General features: G+C 37.6%; 1 protein-coding gene across 9 annotated transcripts in view; it reads left to right on the top strand.

The window, feature by feature from the left end:
- ENTREP2 (endosomal transmembrane epsin interactor 2) overlaps positions 1-24102 on the top strand; it is an 86337-nt gene that overhangs the window by 49573 nt on the left and 12662 nt on the right. For 3 of the 9 annotated variants that reach the window (XM_085588690.1, XM_031505789.3, XM_085588691.1), the window contains exons 3-6: positions 578-688; positions 6334-6465; positions 16153-16260; positions 22756-22818. In XM_085588690.1, coding sequence (XP_085444816.1) covers positions 578-688; positions 6334-6465; positions 16153-16260; positions 22756-22818 — 414 coding nt within the window. The remainder of the gene's footprint in view (positions 1-577; positions 689-6333; positions 6466-16152; positions 16261-22755; positions 22819-24102) is intronic. The other 6 variants (XM_077785878.2, XM_077785877.2, XM_085588689.1 and 3 more) reach the window with 6 other exon arrangements.

Genomic DNA, 24102 nt, shown 5'->3' with positions numbered 1-24102 from the left:
TTTTGACATATTTTGAGATGAGAAAAAAGGAGTAATTAACACCATGAGTAGTTGATATGGAGGATGCTGCTTAAATTGTAATTGTTGTTTAAAAACCAAATATATATATCCCAAATTTTATTCACTCTTTTTTCCCCAACTTGTAGACACTCATGATATGTGCTATTCAGAAATACTTCTCTGTTTAAGATACCCATATCCCAATCAAAAGGATTTAAATTGTTTCAAGACTACATCTGTTTATAATAAAACATTTTTCAAATCTTACTTTTTAGTAATGCTTGGTAATAAAACCCATTAAATTTTTGGAGTGTGTGATAGAAGTGGGAGATAAATGGATTATTTTGAAATGGCTGGACGAAAACATATAATAGCCATGTCTAGTTTTTATTTAGCTTTCACTTACAGTGCAAGACCAAGGATGCTGTCAGATTAAGTACCCTACTTTCTTTAAAATACATGAAATGTCATCCATGTAATTGTGTGACAGGCTGGAAGTTCTTGAACATCTAAATTGTATTTTTTCCTTGTTTGCCTCTTGAAGTGAGTAATAATAGAGTGCTTGGGTTTTTTCCAGATAACCTTTTTCATGCTGCTCTCTGCAGTGTGTGTGATGCTGAACTTGGCTGGGTCCATTCTCTCCTGTCAGAATGCTCAGCTGGTGAAGTCCCTGGAAGGATGTCAGTTGGTGAGTGATGGAAAACACTTTGTTTCTTACCAAGGGCAAGGCTTCTGGTTTTCATCTGTTAGGGTTTTATTCACACACTCCTTTAATTTTCAAAACAGTATGTATTTAGTAGAGCAATCTGTGTGTTGCAACCTAAAAAAACATTTTGGGAAAAGTTTTAAGTGCTAATGGATTTAATGTTTTGCCACCTCAAAAAGTAATTTTTAATATCATAAGGATTGACTTTTTACTGTCATGGTAAAAATGATGCTTCAGCAGAATAGGTGGAATTCAGGACACATCAGAGCAGTGTGGTGGTTACCTTGATGTCAGCAGGATCAGGATTCATTCCATCCAATACTTGTCCAGGCAGTGGATTTCACAATAGGAGTGTTTTGGTATGTGTATGCTAATATTTTGTTTGCCAACCTGAGTTGTTTTTCTTTTTCATTTACAAAGTAAATGAATGTTACTTGTGTTAAATAAAATACAGAACAATACAAATTATCATGATGTAGAATGCTCTAAATGATAAGGTACAATTTACCTAAAGCCCTTGTGTTTTTATATAATGGAAAAAAGTACATACAAATTGAATTCCAGTATATTTTCTGACTTCAACTTGCAAAGATGTCTGCAGAAGTCAACTCATGGCTGAAATACTGAGTTTTAATAATAAGTGTTCAAACTGTAGTTTGGATTTTTAGAGCATGATGAAATGCTAAGTAGCTTTGTCACAGTGTGTTGTACTCTATAAGGGCAAGTTAATTTCATTGTGGCTGTTTATCACATTGTAACTGTTTAAAAAAAAAAAAAAACCAACAACAGTTTTATTCTACCCAGACCTCACTCTTCAGGTTTTCCGTGCTCAAAATCCCCTTTCAGTCAGGCTTGGGACTTCCACATGAATATATTGCATTGCCATGTTGCAGGGCTCATATGTATGAAATTCTAGAGTTCTGTTCTCATAGACCACCCTCTGGGAGGGATGCACTGTAGTGAACAGCACTGCTTTATGATTAAGCACAGGATTTGACTCAGAAGGTGGTGGTGTATTATGCTGAGCATATTTAATTACTTTATTACCATTTTTCACTAAAAAAGGAAAAATCCTAGTTTCTTAGCAGCTTGTTCCAAGTGTATATTTAATTTTAATTCCTTAGATGGCTCTCTTTAGTGCTGTAGAGCTGTGTAATCCTGCACTATGTGACTGGTGTACATTATCAAATCTAAATCCTTTACTTGCCTCCTAGGATACAAATGTCCTCTCTGGGGATGCAGCTCTAGGAGTCAAAATCCAGCCTTTGCAGACATGTAGTTTGAAATGCAGTTAACATCCCATGTAACTGAACCAGTAAATTTCCAAGCACAATATACTGAAAAAGTCAAATTCAAAATAAATTCTGTTTTAGTTCTGGTCTTTCTGTCAAACTCATTCATGGTGAGTACATGTTTAAAAGTGATAATAGGATCTACTGTATTATGGAGTTTAAATTCAGCAGGGTTTCACATGTAGTGTTTTTATTTGAAGAAAAATGCAAGACAGTGGTCTTATTTTGCTTTAAACACTGGGGATTTGTTGTAGATTCCATAATATGTACTTTACTGTGAATATGAGAAATGTGCTTGCCATATGTTAGCATTTGGAATGTGTAATTTGTGAAGTTGGTATTTGTGCCCTTGATCCTGCAGCTTAGCAACATACAACATGAGGGGGAAAAAGGCAGTAGCTTTAACGCCTTGTTATGAAAAATTAATTGGAATTTTTTTTCCCATAATTACCAGCAGATCCTGTAGCCAAAACCTCAAGATACTGCTTTAAATCAGTGAGAGTCAGATGTGTACAGAGAAGTTACACACTCAGGCTGTTCATTAATGTGTATAGGAGAAACATTTCTGTATAGGAATTTCTTTTCCAAATAATGGTTGTCTAAAAAATGGTTCTCCTAAAATGTATGGGTAGAGTAATTAATATATTTTCATTTATGTTCTATTACTACACAAGACAGAATACGTTTTATTTCTTCATCTATGTTTGTTTTTATTGTGTTTAGCTGTCTTGTAAGCCATTTATTCACTTAAAAAGAAACGCTGTAGTTTTAATGAAATTTACAGGTGATTATTATTCAGAAAAGTAGTGAAGGTGTCAATCTCTCTATTGAAAGATTACTTTTTTTTTTGGTTGTACAGCTGAAATTAGCAGTGGATACAGCAACACATAAAGGAAGAGTCATCTTTCCCCTGAATTATCTTTAGCTGGAATAGACAAAGCAAGGAAGGTGAAGCAGGTGCATGTTCACAAAGAGCTGAATGGCAGAGCCCAGGTCCAGAACTGAGGTTTATTTGTATTCCATTTTGCAATGGAGCCAAACCCAGGTCTGTGCATATTGAAAAACAATTTTTAAAAGTCCAGGAAAAAGAATATACTCTGTTTTTTTCTTAGTCATCTGTCAGTTTTTAATCTTGATATTTCCCTACTATGCAGCTTTATCATTACTGGATCCTCCCATCTTTCTCTCTGCATAAGGTACTAGAATTGAAGTTCCTTCCCCTAAGTACACCAGTGGAGCTTTCTTGTACTTCACTGCCTTTTTATCAACTTTGGAACTCTGATACTTCATTTTGAAATTTTTCCTTCCCTTTTTTTATGTTCTCTATAAAAAACCCTGAAGGTTAATTTAGCAGTAGTAGTAAAATCTATAACTACTTTTACTAGAAGACTTGCATTTGTATTAAGAAGGTGGTAGAATGCAAACAGTGTTAACTAACTCCTAATTTGCCCTGTTAGGGGAGAGTGTCTGTGCACTTAGCAGCCAAACAAGCAAACAAGCTTCTTTCCAGCAGCATTGACAGAATTTGATTAATTGATACAGATGAAAAAAATAACATAAAGCCTGTGAGAGTGTGTGCATGTATTTGTAATAAATTTGGAAGATGCTTTCCTTTTTTGATTCTCTGCTGTATAAAAGTCAAGTTTTAATGGGTTTTATGACTTTTGATGTAACAGTAGTGCTTTTTGACAAAACAAAAACTTACAAGACAATTTATGCATGTAGGCAGCTCTGGCTGATGTTTGAAATCTTAAATATGGTTTGGATGAGGGTGTACTGTGCAACTGTCATAAATATGAAAGCACACAAACTCTACTGTGAGTACTGACTAGCATGAGTAAGAATCACGAAGTGGGACACAAATATGCACAGGATGGTGGGGGTATGTGCAGGGGATGAAGTGAATGATGCTTTATTCTTGAGCTCTGCCAGCCAAAAAAAGATTGAAGCACAGACAGTTTTGGAGGCACTGCTGGTGTAATTGTGTCTGAGGTTGGCAAACACCAGCCCAGCAGCTGCAAGGGGTGATCCCAACCCCTTCTCCCTGTACCAATGCAGATTTATTGGCAGTGCTACTGTCTCTGTTTATGGAGTCACATAGTGAAATGGCCTTTGAGATGTGATCTGGGCTAACAATAAACCACTTCTCCTCCTTCCTTCACAAATCAAAAAAAATGTTAATTTTGGCACTGTTTAGGTGACAGAATAACTGTATGAACTCTTGATCCTGTCTGCACAAGTGTGAGACCACAGCAGGGCAGGGAAGGGCAATCTGGAGCAGGGGCTAACGAGTGTTTTCAGCTGCTGCATCACTGAGAACACAAAAGCAGTGACACCTACAGCCTTTGGTCCTGCTCCTCTTGCAGGAACACAACTCAGCAAACAGGTCACTTCACAAACATGGAAGGAAAAGGTGCATAACAAGGCAACTTGATAAAAATTCTCAAAAAATAATATGCTTCCAATCTGGTAGTGAATCTTGGCTGGTTTTGAATATGCTGTGATTCTTAAGGTGGCCCTGTGTTTTGCAAGAACTGTCATGTCAACAACTAGCTTTTAACTTATTTTAAGAATTACATTGAAACAAGAACTACTACACAGTACAAAGTTATGGAACAACTTTCAGAATGAATTGAGAATCTCACATAAATGGGGAATCTTGATCCTGCCTTTTGAACCTTATCTTTGTGACACCTGTTCATTACATGTGATACAGGTGGCCCTGCGATCTGTATTTCACATTCAAAATGCCAGATGCATGGCATAAGTCAGTGCCTGTCCTTTATTAAACAGGGGCAGCGAGAATCAGAATAGACAATCTTGCAGTAGAAAGCTTTGTCTGAAGTCCATTTTCCTCATTACAAAAGCTTTTTAACAGCTGAAGCCTATATTGATGTACCAGGTGTAGCCTTCTGGCCCCTGGCCTTAGCACACCTCTAAATTCAAAGCGTGAGTTCCAAAATTCCTCAGCAGCATTTCTTAACCCCTGAACCATTTCCAGAGAGTTTTGGGAGCAAGACCTCCCCAGTGACATCCAGTATTTGATTTTACATCAGGTTGAAGAGCTGAGGTCAGTTGATCATAAACCATTTAGTTGTGTTTTGCTCAGATATTTCAACTTTTAAAAGTATAAAAAGATTACAGGAATTGGAAAAGAACTAGTTTGAAATTGTTCAAGTTGCTTTGTAGTTAAATTGTATGCTAATGAGAAATAAACCCCACAACTATCACAGATGTGAGCAAATTGTGTTTTTTCATTGTTTCTTTGCAGTGTCTATGGCATAGGGTATGACCAGTTTCTGTGATTTGCCACAGACAATTATTTCCAGTGTTGCCTTGGAGAATATGGGAAATGGTGTAATTTACATACCCAGTTTTTTCTAAAGCCTTTTACAAATTGTGCTGGCTAGAGGGCAATCTGGAGTCTCAGGAGCTGCAGTCTCCTGAGGTAGCTCCTGCCCTGAGCGTGCTTTCATCACAGTAAGCAAGCATTCAGTCATCTGTACCTCATCTGGAGAAGTTTATTATGTTCTTTTAATTGACTCTTATTTGTGCTCTTCCATCTGCTCCCTGGTCACCAGCATGTAAGGAGAGAGTGAGAGTGCTACATAAGCCTGATAGGGGTAGCACTAAAAAAATACATATATTTAAATATATAACTTTTAAGATAATATGAACCATTTAATGTTATTTGAGGTCTAAGAAGTAAGTAAATATTCTCTTGAAATGATTCTATGTATAAGGCTGTGCAAGGTAATTCCACAAGGAGAGCTGATACCTGTTTTTGTTCAGGAAATTGGCAACATCCTAGAGAGAATTTGCTTTAAAAATATCAAATCTGTATTTGGATTAGGAATTTCTTTGTCGATTTGTGTCTGGAAATTTTGGGGGTTTTTTTAATGCAAAAGAATAAGTAACAGAGTGATTCAATTCTCCCCACCCAGCCACTGTGCTTCCATCTTTACTTTGGGGAATAAAGGACTGATTTGTGATCATGACTCCTTCACATATTTTCTGGTCTCTCTGTGTTATTTTTGGTTTTCCCACACTGAGTATGGTTTTGTGTTTATTCAGTTGAGTTAGTTTGGTTTCACCTGTCCCTGCAAAGCAAATTTTTTTCAAAAGGCAGCATAAAGACAACACCTTTGACATTGTATCTGTATTTTACCTGTTTTTATAGCTTATATTAGCCATTGGAAAACATTCTGCTCCTAATGTTCTGCACAGAGATTTTAATTTTGCATTTAGTAGTCATTACTGTAAGTGTAAATACTATTTTTGAGAATTGTGTTTCTGTTGATTTATACTTTTTCTGACCTTTTCTTTTCTCCACAGATCAAATTCGACAGTGATGGTGTCTGTGTTTGCTGTGAAATGCAGCATCAGACATCAGGCTGCAGTAACTTGGGAGAAACACTGAAACTGAACCCTCTGCAGGAGTGCAATGCAGTGAGGCTGACCCTCAAGGTGTGTTAGGAGAGAATTAACTGTTTATTGCAGTTTTAACTTGGCAAGAGAAAGTATGTGATGAAGGGAGCAGCAGCTGCTGTTCTCTCTTTGGCCACCCTTATGTGCAAAAAACTTCTCCATCTCAGTATCAGCATTTGTGTGGGTAACTGTTTTGGTGAAGATTACTCAAGAAACAGAACTTCAGACTGGCTGTGGTTTTTGCTGGAAGGTGCAAGAACAGGTATCTTTCACTTCCCTGTTCGAGGTGGTGTTTGTTGATGTTATGGCCTGCTGCAAAGAAACACAAAGCACTGCAGAATGATGAGGTATTTCCTGATGTGCTGCTCCTACTTTGGGAGGGAAGAGTCAGTGTTCTTTCTGGGTGATGCTGGAAACCTGCTTATAAAATGCCCTGCAACATTGTGAGAAGTTTAAATCTTGTAGCATTTTGTGTTACAGCTACCCAGATGAAAAATTGAGAGCAAATACTAAGAGTGTTGTGTGAGTTAGAGTACAGTGTAATTGCTGCCATCATTGCTTCACTTCATTATCACCAAATGGGAAGGCATTGATGCTATGTTGTTTTGAAAAATAATAAGGAATCAATGAGAGAACTGCTCAAAAAAAGGAACCATAGGCTGAGAGGCAGATGCTGATTCATTCTAGGTTTAGTTGCATGATCAGCAGAACTCTGTATTGTTGACTCTCAATTTCAAAATATGTACTTTAATAAAACTAATAGAAAATAATGGAGTAAAGTAGAGAAATTCATTGTGAGAAGGATCTTAGGGAGGTAGATTTTCTCAAATGGGTCCTGAGAAAGCTATAAAAGTTTTATTCATATTTGAAGATATATTTTAAAATTCTGACTGGGTAGAAATGCTATACAAGGTATGTAGTAAATACCTAAATGTTCTTCAGTCTTGCTAAGAAAAAGAAAAAAAAAAAAATAATAAAAAAAAGCTACCACCAAGTAATATGGATGAGGTAGAAGTTAAATTATGGCCCCAAAGTTAAATAAGAGCTCTGCCTCAGGTTTTAATGAGCATTATAAAGGTAACAGAGCAAAAACCTACTGGGCAGCAGGAGTTTAATAAGTGGAAAAGAAGCATAACTTGACATTGTTGGTCAAAACAACAATATTCAGTGAAATGTATTACAAGAAGGTAACTTATCATTCTGAGAAGGACAGTCCTCAAAGTATGACAGATGCAGAAACATGAACCTGTCATTCAGGCAAAGCTGACTTGCTAATCCCATTAAAATAAAGATTGAGGGTGCATATGTTTGCTTCCTGTAAATATGTCAGCAAGGTAAACTTTAATGAGAGGGAAAACAACTGTTTATCTTTAGAGGACCTTATCAGCATATGGAGTGAGTAGATGTGACATATGCTGAAAATCAAGACAAGGATTCTAACCAATACAGCAATCAGAATACAAGCACAAAATTTAATTTATTCTAAGATATAACTCAATCATTTATAAAGGGAATTGACATATCAGTTTACACTACAAGAAAATGGGTTTCAACACAGGAGTTCCCCTGAGTATAATCTGACTGCAATTTTAATTATGTTCAGAATTTTTAATCTAAGAAAGGGTAGTTAGGAAAATAACTTTTTCAGAAAGTTTTTTACATCTTTTTCAGTTTTAATTCTACATTTGCTTTCTGTTTGGCTTAGCTCTGATTCCTGGCTGTAAATTTAAGAACAGCATTCTACTAAGCCCATAAGAAAAAAAGTTACAGCTCATGAGGTAAGAGCTGACAATGATAAGGCTCACCCTCTTTAATTACAATTAACAACTACAATGTGATTTTAAAGAAACAGGTGTTTTAGTACCAAAAGCTCAATTGTATTCATTGAGGAACCAGAGGGAGAGGAACTGTAGAGAACCAGAATTAAGATTATACATTTAATGTATAACGTTATGTAGGTTCCACATTCCTCTTTATTGCAGGTGGGCTAAAAATCTCATGTTTCCTCTAAGTCATCTGTGGGATTTTGGTGATAGGAGCTGTGGAGCTCCACTGTGAACAGAACAATCCAGCACATCTTACCTGTCTGATCTTGTTCCCAGGCAGTCAAACAGGACAAGGAAAACCAGCAGTGGCTCCTGATCCTGTGTATGTTTACTGAGCCTTGCATGATATTTAGTGGGGGGTTTATAATTGCTTTGAAAAAATCTCTAAAATTTGTTGTTGTTTTTGCAATGAACCATCTCTGTGTGCTTTTTTGTAAATCAGTCTCCTTCTTTCTTCATTTCAAGCCCTGAACAAACTACTCAAACCTTTTAATAGGGACAGAGGAGCTACAGCTGTAGTATGTGTGGTCCCATATATGCACATGTATAGATACAAGTATTGATTGCAAATGCTGACTGAGCTATAAGCGCTGGTTTCTGAGATTAGTTGAATAGTGGGATTTCAGCACAGAATTATATGTTACAGCAAAATGGACAAACATACTGTGCCATTTCACTGTTGTAATGGGGTCTCAGCCCACTCAAGGGTGTTGAATTGGTAGGATTAGAATTAATTTTATGATACCATACTTGTAGTCTTGTCTGCCCATCTCACTAAAAATAGTGCAGCTGCATGATGTGATGAACTGCTGTTAAGGTCTGCAGGCACCCAAGTGTGATCCATCTACCCTGTTTTACAATGGAGAGAGTCCCTGGTTTCTGTATTTCACTAGGAGATGTGTTTTTTTACAGTTTCCTGCATCAGTAGCTCCTAAACTGCCCCTGAAAATAAGATTCTTTGCTTTCCTCTGGATACTCAGGGTCAGCAATCTGTGATTCTAAAGGATGTCAGTGTCCTATTATCTTGATTTTTTTTTTACAGTAACCATACTTCTATAACAGCTTTATCCTATATTAAGAAGTTACTTGGTTTAATTGAAGCCAAATGAAGGCACAAACAAATCCTACCTATTTACAAAATTAGTTAAAAGAGTTTAAAAGGTTTATTAAGAATCAGGTGTCCAAAAATTAGATGATGGCCACAGATGGGGTGGATTTAGGATGCAGTTTCAGTAACATCAACTTAATCTGGTTTTGTGCAGGAAGTGGATGAAATTTTAAGGATCTGAGTTTTTATTGTCATGTTAATTAAAGTAAAATGGCTAAATTTTCCTGATGTCTTTAATCTGTGAAAATTTTGTCTTCTTCCTAAACTCAGAGTATTTTGAGTTTAAGATACACATGCGACATTTTCAGAGGATGAAATTAGGTATTTAGAAGTCTGAATTATTTTGTAACATATTATCGCTTTCTGATACTGACATGCAAGAGGGGAATGTTATGCTGTTTTGGTTTAGTAATGATCCAGTTGAGTATTTTAAATTACTTTTAACAGCTTACACAGTCCAGAATACCTGCAGACATGTATGTGAATTTATAGATTTGCTATTTACATGATTGCTTCCTACTTAAGGTGCATCTGTAGAATGCTTTTGTGACTATCGGGCAAGGAGAGAAGCTGATTCCCTCCTCTGTCTTCAGCATAAATATTTGGTTTGGAGATGCTAAAGTTCAAGTACAATTAGGTAGTAAGTGGCTCTTTCAGATTTCTGATTGCATTCATTAGTTAGGCATCTCTATTAAAGATTTATGTAGCTCAGGGCTCTTGAAGTCTTCTGTGTGAATACTTTATTTTCTTTCCTCTCCTTTGAATCTCATTTTATTGTTACTGAGTTTCCGGATGGCCAAGTCTGATCATATATGGAAATTTTTTTTCATTCAGAAGAAGATGCTTCCACTTGCAAAACAGAGGAGGATGGCTCCTAGCACGTTCTTTAGAGTTATGAGAACAGTCTTTCCTCGGGTTTACTGTAAGATCAAATGCAATATTATTAATTTTACTGAATGACTTACTTGAAAGGCTTCATAAGCTACTTAAAATTGGATAAAGCTCAGCACAGAATAAGTAATTCCAGATCATATTTTTAAATGCTGGATTTGTTTCACATTCCTTTACAGGCAAACTATTCCCTACATTCAGAGTGTATTTACCACACCAAGACCATCAAAAATAGGGTGGATCAGGGTGGGCTTTGTAGTCTGAATAGCTAAACTACTTTTCCTTCCTCATACCTCTTTCTGTTAATTGCTTGGACAATGAGTGTATATGGTTGTAAACTTCTCTCACAGCTGAAAAGGTGCCTCTTCGAATGATTGGAATCTGGTTATTCCATCCTTGTCCAGTTATGAAACCCTAGCCTTTCAGGAGTCTACTAAATTTAATGTAGCACCTGAGTGGGAAGGTATGCAAACTTGAGTGCAAGCAAAGACCTTTTTCAGTTTATTTTTAAGTAGCAGTGCACTGTGCACTGCTTCTTAAAAATGTGATAAAATAGTGAATTACACTGTACTTTCAAACCTTAAATCTATTCTATGAAGTGTTGATTATCTCTCCATTTACAATGTAATGTGTGGTTGAGACCCATTTGACTCAGAATTAATTCTTGAGCCTTCCTTGTATTAGAGCAGAAATTTTTCCCAGTGTTTTTCTAGACGTATCCAGTGGGAACAACTGAAGTTATATTTGGAGTTAAAAGGATTGTTGTCCTTGAATTCTTGAATAAAAGAAGTACATTGACACTAATTTCATGGGTGAAAAAGCTTTGCTGCTCATTATCTCTTTTCAGGATACAGTAGGATAAGAAATGAAGCACTATAATTGAAGTCAATCAAGGAGAAAAGAAATCATCTCCACAGCATTGCAGCCGTGAAGCTGCTTTTAGCCATCGATTGCTGGGGATGCTGAGATCTGTGTGCTCAGGGCTGCTGCTCACAGAGTGTTCCTTTTACACATCAACAAGCTGATTTTGCTTCTTTCATCGTATATTGGCTAAGGTCTCAAAAGTGTCAAGAACCTCAAAGACTACAAATCTTTTATTTCCACAGGAAAATAATCTATTCAGCCAGCAAAATGTGAGTGTGTTGTAGAGAGACCTGTCAGCTCAGTACTGTTGAGCAGACCTGAACTCATAAAATGAAATGGATGTACTTCGTGTCTTTCTAGAGCAAAACAGATTTAAATACAGTTTCTCAATTCTGTGTAAGCAGAACAGCTGATTCATTTTCTATATAGTACTTGGCAGAGTGAATATTTTGAGGTAATTGTGCTTCATCTGTGTGGTGTGGTCTGTACTGAGTGACAAATTCTGTGCTTTGATGTTCATGCGCGTAACTTAATTTTCAGTAGTTTATTGCTATGATAGGAAGAAGCGAGAGAGTGACTAAATATTTACCAAAGTCTGTATTTGAGTTGAATTTTGAAGATGTCCAGATATTCCTGGTTTAGCCTGGCTTACTTGATGGTTTTCAAAGATAACGGATATTAGAGACAAATGCAGTTATAAATTGGTTTCTAAGCTGAAGGAGCTCTGTGGGTGTGGCCCACCATTAGAGTGAAGTTTTGCTATTCCAGTTTTGCTTTGTGTTTGCTGTGATAGGAAGTACAAATGATGTTCTGAAGGACAGAATTTCAGGAGGGTGAACACACGTGCAGTGAGTGTTCATTGGTTATAAAGGACCAGCTCTGCTAGTGCACCCATCACTGGCTGATGGGATTTGTGCCATTGTCATTTTTCATTTTAGATTCTATCTCATCTCTTTGCTTCTGTCAGGTAATTGCATGTGCTAACAGCTGTTCTAAATTGCTTTGTTAAATTATTGTTTCTACAGTTGAGTTATCGATGTGGCAATCACCAATTTTTTACTTATTCCAGTTTGATACCATCTGACTGCTTTATCACCCAGCAGTTTGATGGAAAACAAAGAAAATCAGTTTACAGGACAAATTGCTTTTTAAGCTTATTGCAGTATGAGTTTTTAATACTATATTCTCAATTAGTTCTATCTTAAAATTTTTTGAATACAGAATATTAAAATATTACAATTAAACATTCAGATTTTAAATAATATTCAGGTTTTGTAATACATCTCCTATTTTAATTTGTTCTGTAGGATTTTGGACTACACGTTTACAGAACATGCATTTTTATACATTTATGTATTATTTTAATTGTGCTAGTAAAGGAAGAACTGAGGAGCAGTAGCACAAAAACACTGTCAAAAGAATAATAGTGAAAACAGCTTGAATTAGGAAAAGGAAAAAATACCTGTTCTGTCCCTAAGTTAGATATATGGGAAATGACAGTATGAAGAAGATTTGGGAATGCCCAGGTATCCTTTTGGAACACAACACAAGTCAAAGGTGTCTGTTATTATGGAGGGAAAGCATGATAAACAGTTATGCAGGTGCTGGCACCATTAATTTGGTAATTGTTCAAGTTGTAGTATAAATGGAATACTGCAACCATGAAACCTTGCTTTTTTCACTGTCAGTACTAAATTTTAGTTCTGCTTTTAAGATTTAGTGAGGGACCTACTTGGAAAAATAAGTGGCCACAGAGAAAGAGCTCACAATGCTGTCGGACTGCTGTGCATGTATCTCTGGACTGATCTAGGCATGGTTCCTGGCAATTCTGACAGCTGATTCCACTCTGAAGGGAATTTGTGTCCTCTGCAGCTAGTGAGCTAAGGTGTATGAAGAAAATTGTATATATAACCTGTAGAAGAATAATTTTCCCTAGTACACTATACTTATCAGAACATTAATTATCATATAAACATGCTGAAGAATCAGAGTTTTGTCTTAAAAAAACAAAGACAGCATCTAAGAGAAAATTGTTTCAGCCATTTCTGAGGAGCAGAGAAGTGTATTTCAAACCATTAGAGATTCACATGCTGTGTGTTCTGATTAGTGTTCTGGTAGATGTCAGCTAAAGATCTGTTACTAAAGCTCCCTGATTTTGTATTTAGTACAGATTTCCTGCTCCTTTAGGCACCTATAAATGTGGCTGGCTCTGGCTGGGGCTGTGGGGAGTTATGACTGGCCCTGTTGTGGTTACTGCTTTTTCAGACATTTCCTAAAGGACATCTTAATTGTCATTGTTTGTTCCAGCTGCTGTCTGTAAGCACCTACCCTGTCCTTCTGGCAGTGTGCTTGGCCGTGGAGGGCTTTAGTCCTGCTCACTTTTTATCTATAGCTGAATAAATGAGTGTCATGGATTACCTAATTATTTTTTTACAGGGCACAGGGAGTGAATGGTTAGTGCCTGAGGCTGATTAATCTTTAGGGAGGGTGGGGGGAGTGGGGAGCAAAGGAGGAGAGTGGGTTGTGGCTTGGTTCCTGTTTGAGTTGAAACTGACTTTAGGATAAAAAAGCCAAAACAAATAAAGAAGCAGTCTTGCTTTAAGACTATCTAGTGGTGGTGAGGCCTCCACAGTCATTGCTCAATTATTACTGTCTCTGTTAATACTTTAGACTTGCAATGTTTTACATGTCTGCTCCTTATTGATCTTTATGAAATACATTAAAAACTCTGCATCCCTGCATTTGGCATTTTCTAGTTGTACCTTCACCTTCAAAGATACTGTAGCAGGAAGAGGAACTGTGTGCTTAGCCTGGAAAGGAGTGTGTGGAAAGAGGCTGCTGTTCCTGTGGGCAGTAATCCCTGCCCTACACCAAAAGCATAAACAAACGGAGCACAGCTGTCCCAGTGTGCCAAGGATGAATGTAGCCTGCAAGGCACAAGAAATAATCCTCACACTGGAGTCAGTGTTTGGAAGATCTTCAGCTGTGCCTAGTTTAGGATTCTGCATTTAAGGAAAAATGTGGGTCCAGGTGAGGTGAAATAAATCAGATTAATGAAAACGATTGGAGGCCTAGAAAGTTGATTTCAGTTGAGAATTGGAGAAAATGGTGTTAATATGTCATGCAGTGAAGGTGGAAAAGGCTTCAGGAGTGGTAATAGAGTTCAATGGTATAAAAGTCTGCTGTGTAACAGCCTGTTCTCAAGAGCTATGGAAGAAAAGAAGCCATGGGTTTCATTTGTGGGATGGACATAACCAGGGCACTGATGGTAAAAAAAACACTGCTGTGGGGTCTTTAGGAACAGATAAGAGAAACCTCTGTCATGAGACTTAGAGGCACACTTAAGTCTGTCCTAGCACATATAAAGTTGTTTAAGGGTCTTGGAGATACTTTGTATCCTAATTTAGAACTTTGTTATTTAGCATAAATGGTATGCACTCAGATTGGATAAGTTTTTTGTATTTAAATGACTGTAGTAGACAGTGGATGATGTTTCTTCCTACTAGGAAATTGTCCTATTTTCTACCTTAGATATTGTCTCTGCCTCAGTGTTCTTTGCCTAGGTTTGCATATGGAAAGCAGTCTGCTTCTTTGGCCACTGTTAACTAAGTGGGTCTCCAGGGATCACTTTGCCTGTTTACCTCCATTTGAATGCTCTAGTGGGTCTGTATGACTTTGAGTGCATCACCTTTTGTAAGTGACTTAGTGGCCTTTCCAGTATTTTGCTGTTAGTGCTGATTATTCCTTATTCCCCTGGCTGAGGGGCTGGCCAAGAAGACAGAAAACTACTGACCAGATCAGCCAGAGCAAATCTGGCTCAGTGTAAGTTACTAAATGACTAAAACTTGTTGGCCCATTTAATGTCTACCTGGTTCCCATGGCTGGCATTTCCATCTTCAAATGAAGGCCACTTGAGGAGCAAGCAATTACAGTGGCAGGGGTAAATCTGCACCTTTCTATACTTCGTTTCAGAACTGTTGGGGAAAACAAAGCAATTTATAGCATAGAAGTTATTTCATGCACTGGCAGTGAATGCAGTACTCCTTTAAAATTAGATCCTATGGAATGTTCTTTGCACAGTGAGTGTTTTTTACTCATGGTATTGTAGCAATTTTAAATTCTCTTTTCATTTGTTCTCACTGCTTTTTCTCAAATGCTTTTACTGGCTATTCAGAGAACTGAGCCACACAGCAGCCACAGCAGCCATGCAGTTTCTGTACAAGGATTGTAGTAGTTTTGAAATGTTGCCAGCACATTGAATTCTTTTAATGTCTTTTCATTGGCTGTGGAGACGTAAATGCAAATCCAGTGATTGGGAAAGAGATGCTTTATTTTTAGTGATACCATTGCTATAAAAATCTTCCATTTTAATTCAAATGTTTATTTTTCTTTATTCTCCTTGTTAAACCAATATTCTATGCTCTATTTTAAGCTTCTTTTTCTTCAAAAAAAGCAAGCCAACAATATGACCATAAGTCATATTAATAAGACTCAATTCATCGGTAGAAGGTGAAGTATCTAGGTGTGTAATCACTACTTTTTTCTCATATAAAAATATTTCAGATGCATCAAGTTTCTGACACAGGATAAGTCTCTATTTCATACTAGAATTTTTTTAACACACAACCCTACATTTCAGGTTTCAACTACTCAAAGCAATAAAATTTCTGCATGTTGTTTTTAATCAGAGGTGTCTTTCATAGGCTCTTTCTTGTGATAGCTGCAGCTTGGAGTCGACCATGAAAGAGTAATTTGTCTTTTTGGGGAAAAAGAAAATTTGAATATCAATATTTCTCAGGAAATATCTACTAGAAAATGTGTTGTGAGAACTGGGAAAGGGAAGATGTTTGTTTCTGTAATTGCTGCCTTTGTGGATTGCTACCTGAAAAGATTACAAGCTAAATGTGTTTTACCCAGTTATTTGGAACCATATTAATCGATAGCCGTTGAGAGTGTTTGTTATCAAATTCCTCAAGCATTTCCTGTCCTTTGTGTCCCTGAGATAAGAGATGATATTCTGCTGATGTCTCTCCGCAGGACCTGTTGTTCAGTGTGTGCGCTCTCAATATCATCTCCACCATTGTCTGTGCTTTGGCAACAGCAATGTGTTGCATGCAGATGGTTTCTTCTGATCTTCTGCAAATGGTGAGTACGTTTCAGTGGCACCACAGGGTTTGTCCAGCCTGACACAGTGTCCTCTCTGTGGGTACTCATTTGCACCTACTCTTTGCTTATAAACTTAAGCCTGTTTGCGTCTCTGTGTAGTGTTAGAATGTGTGTGTACATGGGTGTATTTTTTATCTGCATACATCTGTATAAACATAGCATATAGATGTATGCAGCATGAGGAGCTGCTGTGTTTTACTGTTTATGTATTATAGTCGAGTGGTGTGATCAGGATTTTGCAATTGGGAGTTTCTTTTTGTTAACGAGGTTATTAATGAGGCTTAGTTAAAGATGCACGTTACCTTTGCAGTCATCACTTGTATATTATCTCCAGTTTCCACACTCCCCAGAGCAATTACTTAGCTTTAAGGCCCCAGTTTTCATTACTAGATTAGTATGACAGCTATGGAGTATGAGAAGTATAAGCTCAAAACTGGAACTTTTCTCAGCCCTGTGCCACTAATTGTGTTTTCATAAGGAAAACATGTTCCACCTCAGAGTAGCATTTCTGTTCAAAACAAGAGCGAAAAGGATCATTAGTCTTCTGCATAGTCAGCTGCATCACAGGATGCTGTCTTGTTTTGGTTGGACAAGGGCAGCTTTCCTATGCCAAATGAATGTTGGGATTCACAAAATTTCAATGTAAAAGAAAAAAAAACAAACCAAAATTTTAAAAACCTTTGTATTTTTCAGGCCATTGCTTGTAACCTTGCTCTATTGCTGATTAATCTAGGAAGTGTCCTGTTTAATAAGGGAGGGCAAACACACAAACCTAAAGCTAGCCATTTGTATATCTTGTATTGGAAAAGTTTGTATAGATGGAAGACTGGCCCAGCAAGTTAGCTGCAAACAACACAGAAATATTGTATAGCCTGCCCATGCAGGCACAGTTGTTTTAAAAATAAATAATTAGAAATACACTGGGTGCCATGGGTATTGATTTAAGTGCATCAATTATGGAGATAAGACTGTCCTTTCTAGACAAGTGTTCCAGACACTGGGTTTCAAACCCAGTTAAGGAATATCTTCAGTCTGGGATCTGGTGTTTGCTTCACATAGTAATGGGTATAATAAGTTAGGCTCATATGTTTAGGTAATTACTGTGAATAGTACATAAATGCATTTTTGCTGTAGGGTTCTGTGTGTGCATATTGTGCAGGCTTGTAGAGGCTTGTAAACAGTGCTTATTTAATAACACTAGTATGGATGGGAAATAACAGAAATAATAACTTCAGCTGATGACACTTCTATTTTAAATGTTAAAGGGTTTTTATCATATTCTGGGTATTCTTCCTTTTCATACACTCCTCCCCCTCTGTATTTACTACAAGAATGCCCATTGACTAAAGAATTTTTTCACTTTGCAGTGATGATGGGGAGGTGAAGAGAGTATTATACCTTGAAAAATCTGTCTAGTGGAAAAATGGTGGCAGTGATCCAGAAGTGTATATTCCAGAAATCTTGATCTACACTTAATGTTATTTAGCAGTGTCAGAGGAATAAAAATGAATAGTAACAATGAACCAAGACCAATATTAAAGTGCTTCTGATGGGCATATGCAAAAAGCAGTAACCTCAATAGGAAATCAAATTCCTAAAAGCACATAATTTTTCTCTCTCCCACCTCATTCTGGATATCATTAAGATTCTTTCTTTCCCACCTGGCAATGCTGCCATTTCTTGGTTTCATTGTTTATTTCTTTTTGCTTCCTGTTTCCAGCTTTGTCTTCCTGCTAAGTTGTCCGTTCTCCCACCCTTTCAGCTCCATCGACAAGAATTTTCTTCCTTCTTCCCAGAGAAAGGGAAATACATATATATATATATATATATTTCTGTTCAATCTCAGTCTTTTCTTGTTTATCAGTTTTTCCCTTTCTTTTTTCAGGTTGCTGAGGCAGATTCCTACCGGGCCTAAGTGAGCGTAACTTCCCTGGGGCTACGCTGACTTAGACCAGCTGAACCCTCACCTGAGGATTTCTTTTTCTTTCACTACTTTCAGCCTATTGTCCCCTGGTCTGGAGTTCCCCTTTGCTCTACTACATCCAGAAATCTGATTAACTTCCTTTTCTCTTGTTTGTTGTGCTCGATTTGTGCTTTTTTTCCTTTTCACTGATGCATCTTCTTTTAGCTGGGTTGTACCATGTTGGAAGCTTGACAGCAGCAGCAAGAGATACCACTGCTCATAGCTGAAAAGGTTTTAGTCATTGTGAATATGGTTTTATACTCAGTTCTACAGTATGTGAGAGCTATGTAGGCTCTCCTGTAACAAGAAGTGGCAATAGGGAACACCCTCCTTGGATGTCATTAGGTTATCATTAGAGCAATCAGTTCTGTGATTCCTGTACTGTGTTCTTGTCTCAGAAATTAATCCACTGGAATGGTAATTTTTGCGAATTCAAAGAATTCCAATTTATTGCTTAGCAACATAAAGCAGGTGTAACAGTCTCAAGCAAATTTGCAGCAATGATTCTGTGATTTTGTGCTTTGTTGATGACTTTTGCATAGAGGAAGTGTCTTGATTCATACAGGCAAACTGAGGTATTTTACTGGAAGCTGCTGTCTTCTGACATCCCAACCTTTAGGAAAAACATCTTAAAAACAAAAACACAAGCTGTCCAGTAGTAAGCACAGTTTAAATTTTCCAGTGAATTTGAAGAGGAGTTTTTTGGTTTAAAACCAGTCCTACCCTAACAAATGTTTTATTTCAAGTGCTAAGGAAAAAACAATACAGCAAACTACTTCAAAGTGGTTTTATTGCTTTATATTTTTTTTTATATATTTTTTCTGGGTTTTTCCTTGTTTGAGTTGACTGTTTCAGAAAGTACTCAAAAATTTTCATTTCACTTTAACCTTTCTCACTGTGTTAAGTATATGCATTTGCCCAGGCAAAGAAGCCCTACCAGTTGTAAGAAAGCTGCAAGAGAAAGTGATATCATAGCTAAAGATTGAAAAGGCATTTGTTGTGTTTCACTAGAGAGTTTAAGGCTGCACTCCATTACAGGGCTTCCCAGAATTGTTCCTTCTATGTACACACCCCTCCAGGAAATAAATGTGAATCAAATCAGATCATATCGAGGCTCTGTAATGTGAAGAAACCTCTCTTAATAACCAAACTGTCACTTCCATGATATTTCATTTGTTGCCTGAGGCAGTTTCAGTTTGCATCTTGTCTGATGAATGGCTACTGTGGAAATGCACCCTGTTTTCTTCAAAAGGTAGCTGCCTGGACTAAAGTAAGAAATACAAGATATTACGCCCACTGTGGCTGAGCTAAAGCATGAATTACACCTATTCCAGACCTCCTTCCACTCCAGATACGTTTATACACTTCTTATCCTAGAAGTGCTGGCACTGATATCATTGAGTGTATTGATTTTATCACCATCACTGTTAGTAGCTGTTCATGTTGTGTGATACCTAAAACCATCTGTTATTTTGTAAAGAAAATAAGGTAATGATGACACATGCAAGCTGTAGTGTTTAATTACTGTTTTCATCAGTCCTAGGGATAATTCAGCATGTCATTATCTTAATAGGCTGTAGTTAATATTTCTACTCAAGCACCTCACAGAAAGCATCTCTGTATGAGGGTAATACCTTGCTGACATTGTTTAACCCCCATGTTCTGGTGAAATAGTAATTAAAAACACCTGCAGAGTCAAGCTTAGTGAGAATTGATCTTACGTTATTACATACCATTTTTAATCTAATGACATCAAAATGTAAATAATCCTTTTTTGGGCACAAAGTTCACTTACAGGTAAAACCCAGATGACAGTCCTTTTAGAAATATGCATTGGGAATGATGTGCATCCATAGAAAAATCCTAAATGTAAATATGGTTGCATAAATACTCTTCTCACACCCACCATAAATGCATATTTTGGGTCAGAAATCTTTTGACATTTTTAACAAATGTAGCATTTTTCATCAAATACTTTATCGGTAGAATAATAATATTTAATATTTAAGAATAAAATATCATAAGTGCTTCAAAAAAGGCATCACAGAGCAATGCCCATGAGGCTACAGAGCTAATGGCTTGTGATGGTTGTAGGAACAGCAACTGGGAAAAACTGAGAAAAATCTGAATGTGTTTTCCTTATCGAAATATCTTCTGTCTCGTAATTCCCCTTTAAGATCAGGGATAAATTAGAAGAGTCAACTGTGGTCCTTTTGTTCTTCTAGACAATTAGAGTCTACATTTCCCTTCAGCAGATACTGATTCCAGTGTTTTAGAAAAGGAAAACAGCAACTTGTCCAGGAGGACAGTTAATTGACAACAGAATTATAGACCCGAGTGTATTGCAGAGCTTTTACTCAGGACAACGTGCCAGTATTTAATTATATGCAATTAGAAATTTCTATTTCCCATTCTCAAAAATCAGCAGATCTTTTATAAATGACTGAAATGAGAATAATGAACTCTGGAGTCTCCAAAGGACTGATTTCAGAGTTATACAGTATGTGTAATAAATGTGATATGGAAGACAGAGGTAATTACATGCAGACACAGGAAAAACTCCAGATAAGTTTCCCTTAGAGCACCAGGCACATACTGATATATGGCACTTGTGGTTTAGATAAGCTGTAATTGCTGAGCAGTGGCTCAGCTGTGGCATTTACGTGGGGTCTGTGGTGCTGAGCAGCTGCAGGATGTACAGAGCACAGAATGTCTTTGCTGGTGTTTAGTGGGGCGGTCCCACAGCTGGGAATCCTGGTGCAGAGCTGTTAGTCTCACATGCCTTGGGCAGAAGGATGGACCACATGGTATCACATGAGGCACTCTTTCAACAGAGAATTATATTGACAGGTCTTACCTGCTGTTTCTTCAGTTCTCTAACTGGGTCTCCTCCATCAGCTTTTACCTCAGTGTACTCAAAATATTCAGAACGTGAATAATACATTCTGATCACTTCAGTGACCAACTTACAGACCTTTCAGTGAAGAGCTGGAAATTCAGTCTGACAAAAAGAGAATGAGTTTTACAGTTTTACACATAGCTATGTAATGGTGTTTATTTCACCTGGAAAAGTTAAAAACTGAGAGAGGAGATGTGTTATTCTTCACTGGGCAGGGATAGCTGATGTGTCTGGCTGCAGGCTGTGAGCTGGCAGAGGAGGTCACTGGTGTGGAATTCTCAGTACTGTGGCAGTGGACCCTTGAGCATAATTTTCAAAAACTTCTACCTCTTTTGTAAGTGAGGTACTTCTAGCATTTGTGCTTCTAATTCTCTGCTTCCTGACAACGTACTGCTGCTGCTTTGGCAAACTTCTGTATTGAATGCAGGTCCAAGCAGGGGGTTACAGTGTTTTACAGCTTTCTTGTTTGCCCTGCTGCAACCAGACAGAGAGCATGTTTTACTCTTCCTTCATAACTGCAGACAAAATTTTTAAAAAAGTAGTCCTCACTATGAGGGCTGTTTAAATCAGGCTGTTCCACTCTGTCCAAGTCAGACTGCCCAATGAAAACACACCGAGTTCTGTGGTCAGTGTGTGCTCTGTGCTCCATACCCCTTTAGCACATGCACTGGGCTGTGTAATGCCCATCCAGTATCAGACATGTTTCACACACTAAATTAATGATGAGAAAATACCTGTCTGTGTGAGTGTAATATCTGAATGCCAAGCTTCAAACATAAGGTCAGCTGTTTCCTAAAAGACCATGAATTCCAGATCTGTATTTCATTGCCTGTCAGATTTCTGCATCCAGCAGCTCCAGGAGGGTAACAGAAGTGGTTGAGTTTTCTGGATTTCCACAGCTGTGGGTTTTGTCTTTCTTTCTAGTAAATATGTTTTAAGTATCTGTTGATAGCTATAAATTTTTGCTTAATTTCATGGTGTTAGATATTTAGCATTTACCAGAGATGCTGTATGCTGTTTACCTTTGCAACCATTGCTTCTGCAGTGGCCATTAGTTTAATCCCAGGGCTGGCTGGGAAACCCACTGTGTGAGTTGTTCCATGGTGTGAGCTGTAGTTTTTGACATGATATTGAGTGCAACTTGATCCTGTTTATCCTGGTGACTGAACAGACCACCCCCATTTTCTGCTTGGCAGCTCTTGTTTTGTTGCCTGTCCCATTTGCCATCAGTATCTTGAGACTGATTATTTGATAACAGCTGTCTTCTAATACCAGAAATGTGTGTTCCTGTGTGAAAGTATTTGTCAGTGTTTCTTCAGTTTTCTCAGCTCTTTGCATTTTATTACTGTTTTTTTTTAACCTATGAAATTTGTATTAAGCCTTTGCTGAAACCCTGCCAGACTTCACTATTTGAGACTAACTCTTGAAGATATTTAAAATACATTTTCCTGTACAAAGAATAAGCTTTTTCAGGCTAGCAGAGATCAGTAGACAACATAGTATGGAATAAAATATGACTTAATTTCCACTTACTAGCTTTCAATTGTTTTCTCAAGGATGTCTGTTCTTGGTGGTAATCCCTTATATTTGCTATTGTTTCATTTCCTGCTAGTTTTACTCTTACAGCCTTTTTCACTTTAATTTCTGTGCCTTCCAGCAGGATGATATCACACAGGTAAACTGTTGTTTATAAATACACCAAACATGTGTATTTCCATGTCCATCCTGCTGCTCGTTGTCAAGTGTTGGTCACAGTTCGTTGCCATGGTTTGTATTGCCAGATCTTGAAAGGGGTGCAGATAACTCTGCTGTTCAACTGAGCTGCATCCAAGCAATAGATCTTTTCCTCCTGGAACCACAGCCCCCTCTGCCCTGTGTAAAACCTCTCCCTTCTGTCATGTCCCACAAAATGTGTGCTGATGGTTCACCTGCTGTGCAAGTGCCCTGTGTTTGATTGCCCTGTTCTGACAGTGGTAAGGGTATCACTCCCAGTATGAGGCTGGATGGATCCAGCTCCAGGGACCTCCAGGACTGAGGGAACAGAGCTACAAGTTTTGTGGTGCAAACCAAAGCTTGGGGTCCATGGCAGTATGGAAACAGTCTGGGAGAAGGTCAAGGAAGTTGTAAATTAAAATAGTTTTGTTTCCAGACTGTAAAATGACCCAAATTATCTACTCTTTTAGGAAAATGACAGCAGTCCTGAGTTTGGTGGAGTCAAACTCAGATATTAGTCTTCATTATGATAAATGCTTACAGGCTTTAGGTAATTATATTGATGTTTGTCTTGCTTGCTTTTTTCCTGAAAGATTCTTCCATGTATTTGAGATGGTAACACACCAATGATTGCTTATGATTGCTTAGGGCAGAAGTTTGGAGTTTAATGGTTGGTATTAATGTTGTGTTACACTTTGGGAAATGGCTGATGAAAGATCAGATGAGTTGGGACCAAATGACTGCAAGAAAGTTTTGGTTTATTTCTGAAAGCCAAATAGAGTAATGTCTGATAGTACCTGGGATAACAGCATCCCACCTCACATGGAGGACAAAAGAGCATCAAACATTTCACATGATGAAGAGTAAATCAAACTGATGTCTTTGTTTCTCTGCTGTACCATGAGTAGAATGCAATGGCCAAAAGTCTTTGGCTGTAGGATGTAAGGAAATAACTAATTCTGCAGAGGAGGTTCTTTATTGATAGTTATGTGTGGAAATATCTCTGGAGAGTTGATCAGCGAGCAGCTAGTACTTCATTTTCACAAACAGTTGATACTGGTCCTCCTGACCCTCTGCTGTGCTGTATTATTACAGCTCTGACCTTTGAAACACCATACATAGAGTGAGTTTATAGAACTAAGATGTAACTCAAGCTTTAAAACACAAAAGACCAGTATCATTTTTGTGGTAATGTGAATTCAGCAGAACTGCACTGAATAAAATTTCAAAAAGTGATAAATATAGA

This window comes from Lonchura striata, chromosome 10 (assembly GCF_050655825.1).
Source record: "Lonchura striata isolate lonStrDom1 chromosome 10, ASM5065582v1, whole genome shotgun sequence".
NCBI classification, from domain to species: Eukaryota; Metazoa; Chordata; class Aves; order Passeriformes; family Estrildidae; genus Lonchura; species Lonchura striata.
This window is presented reverse-complemented; position numbering and strand designations above follow the sequence as displayed.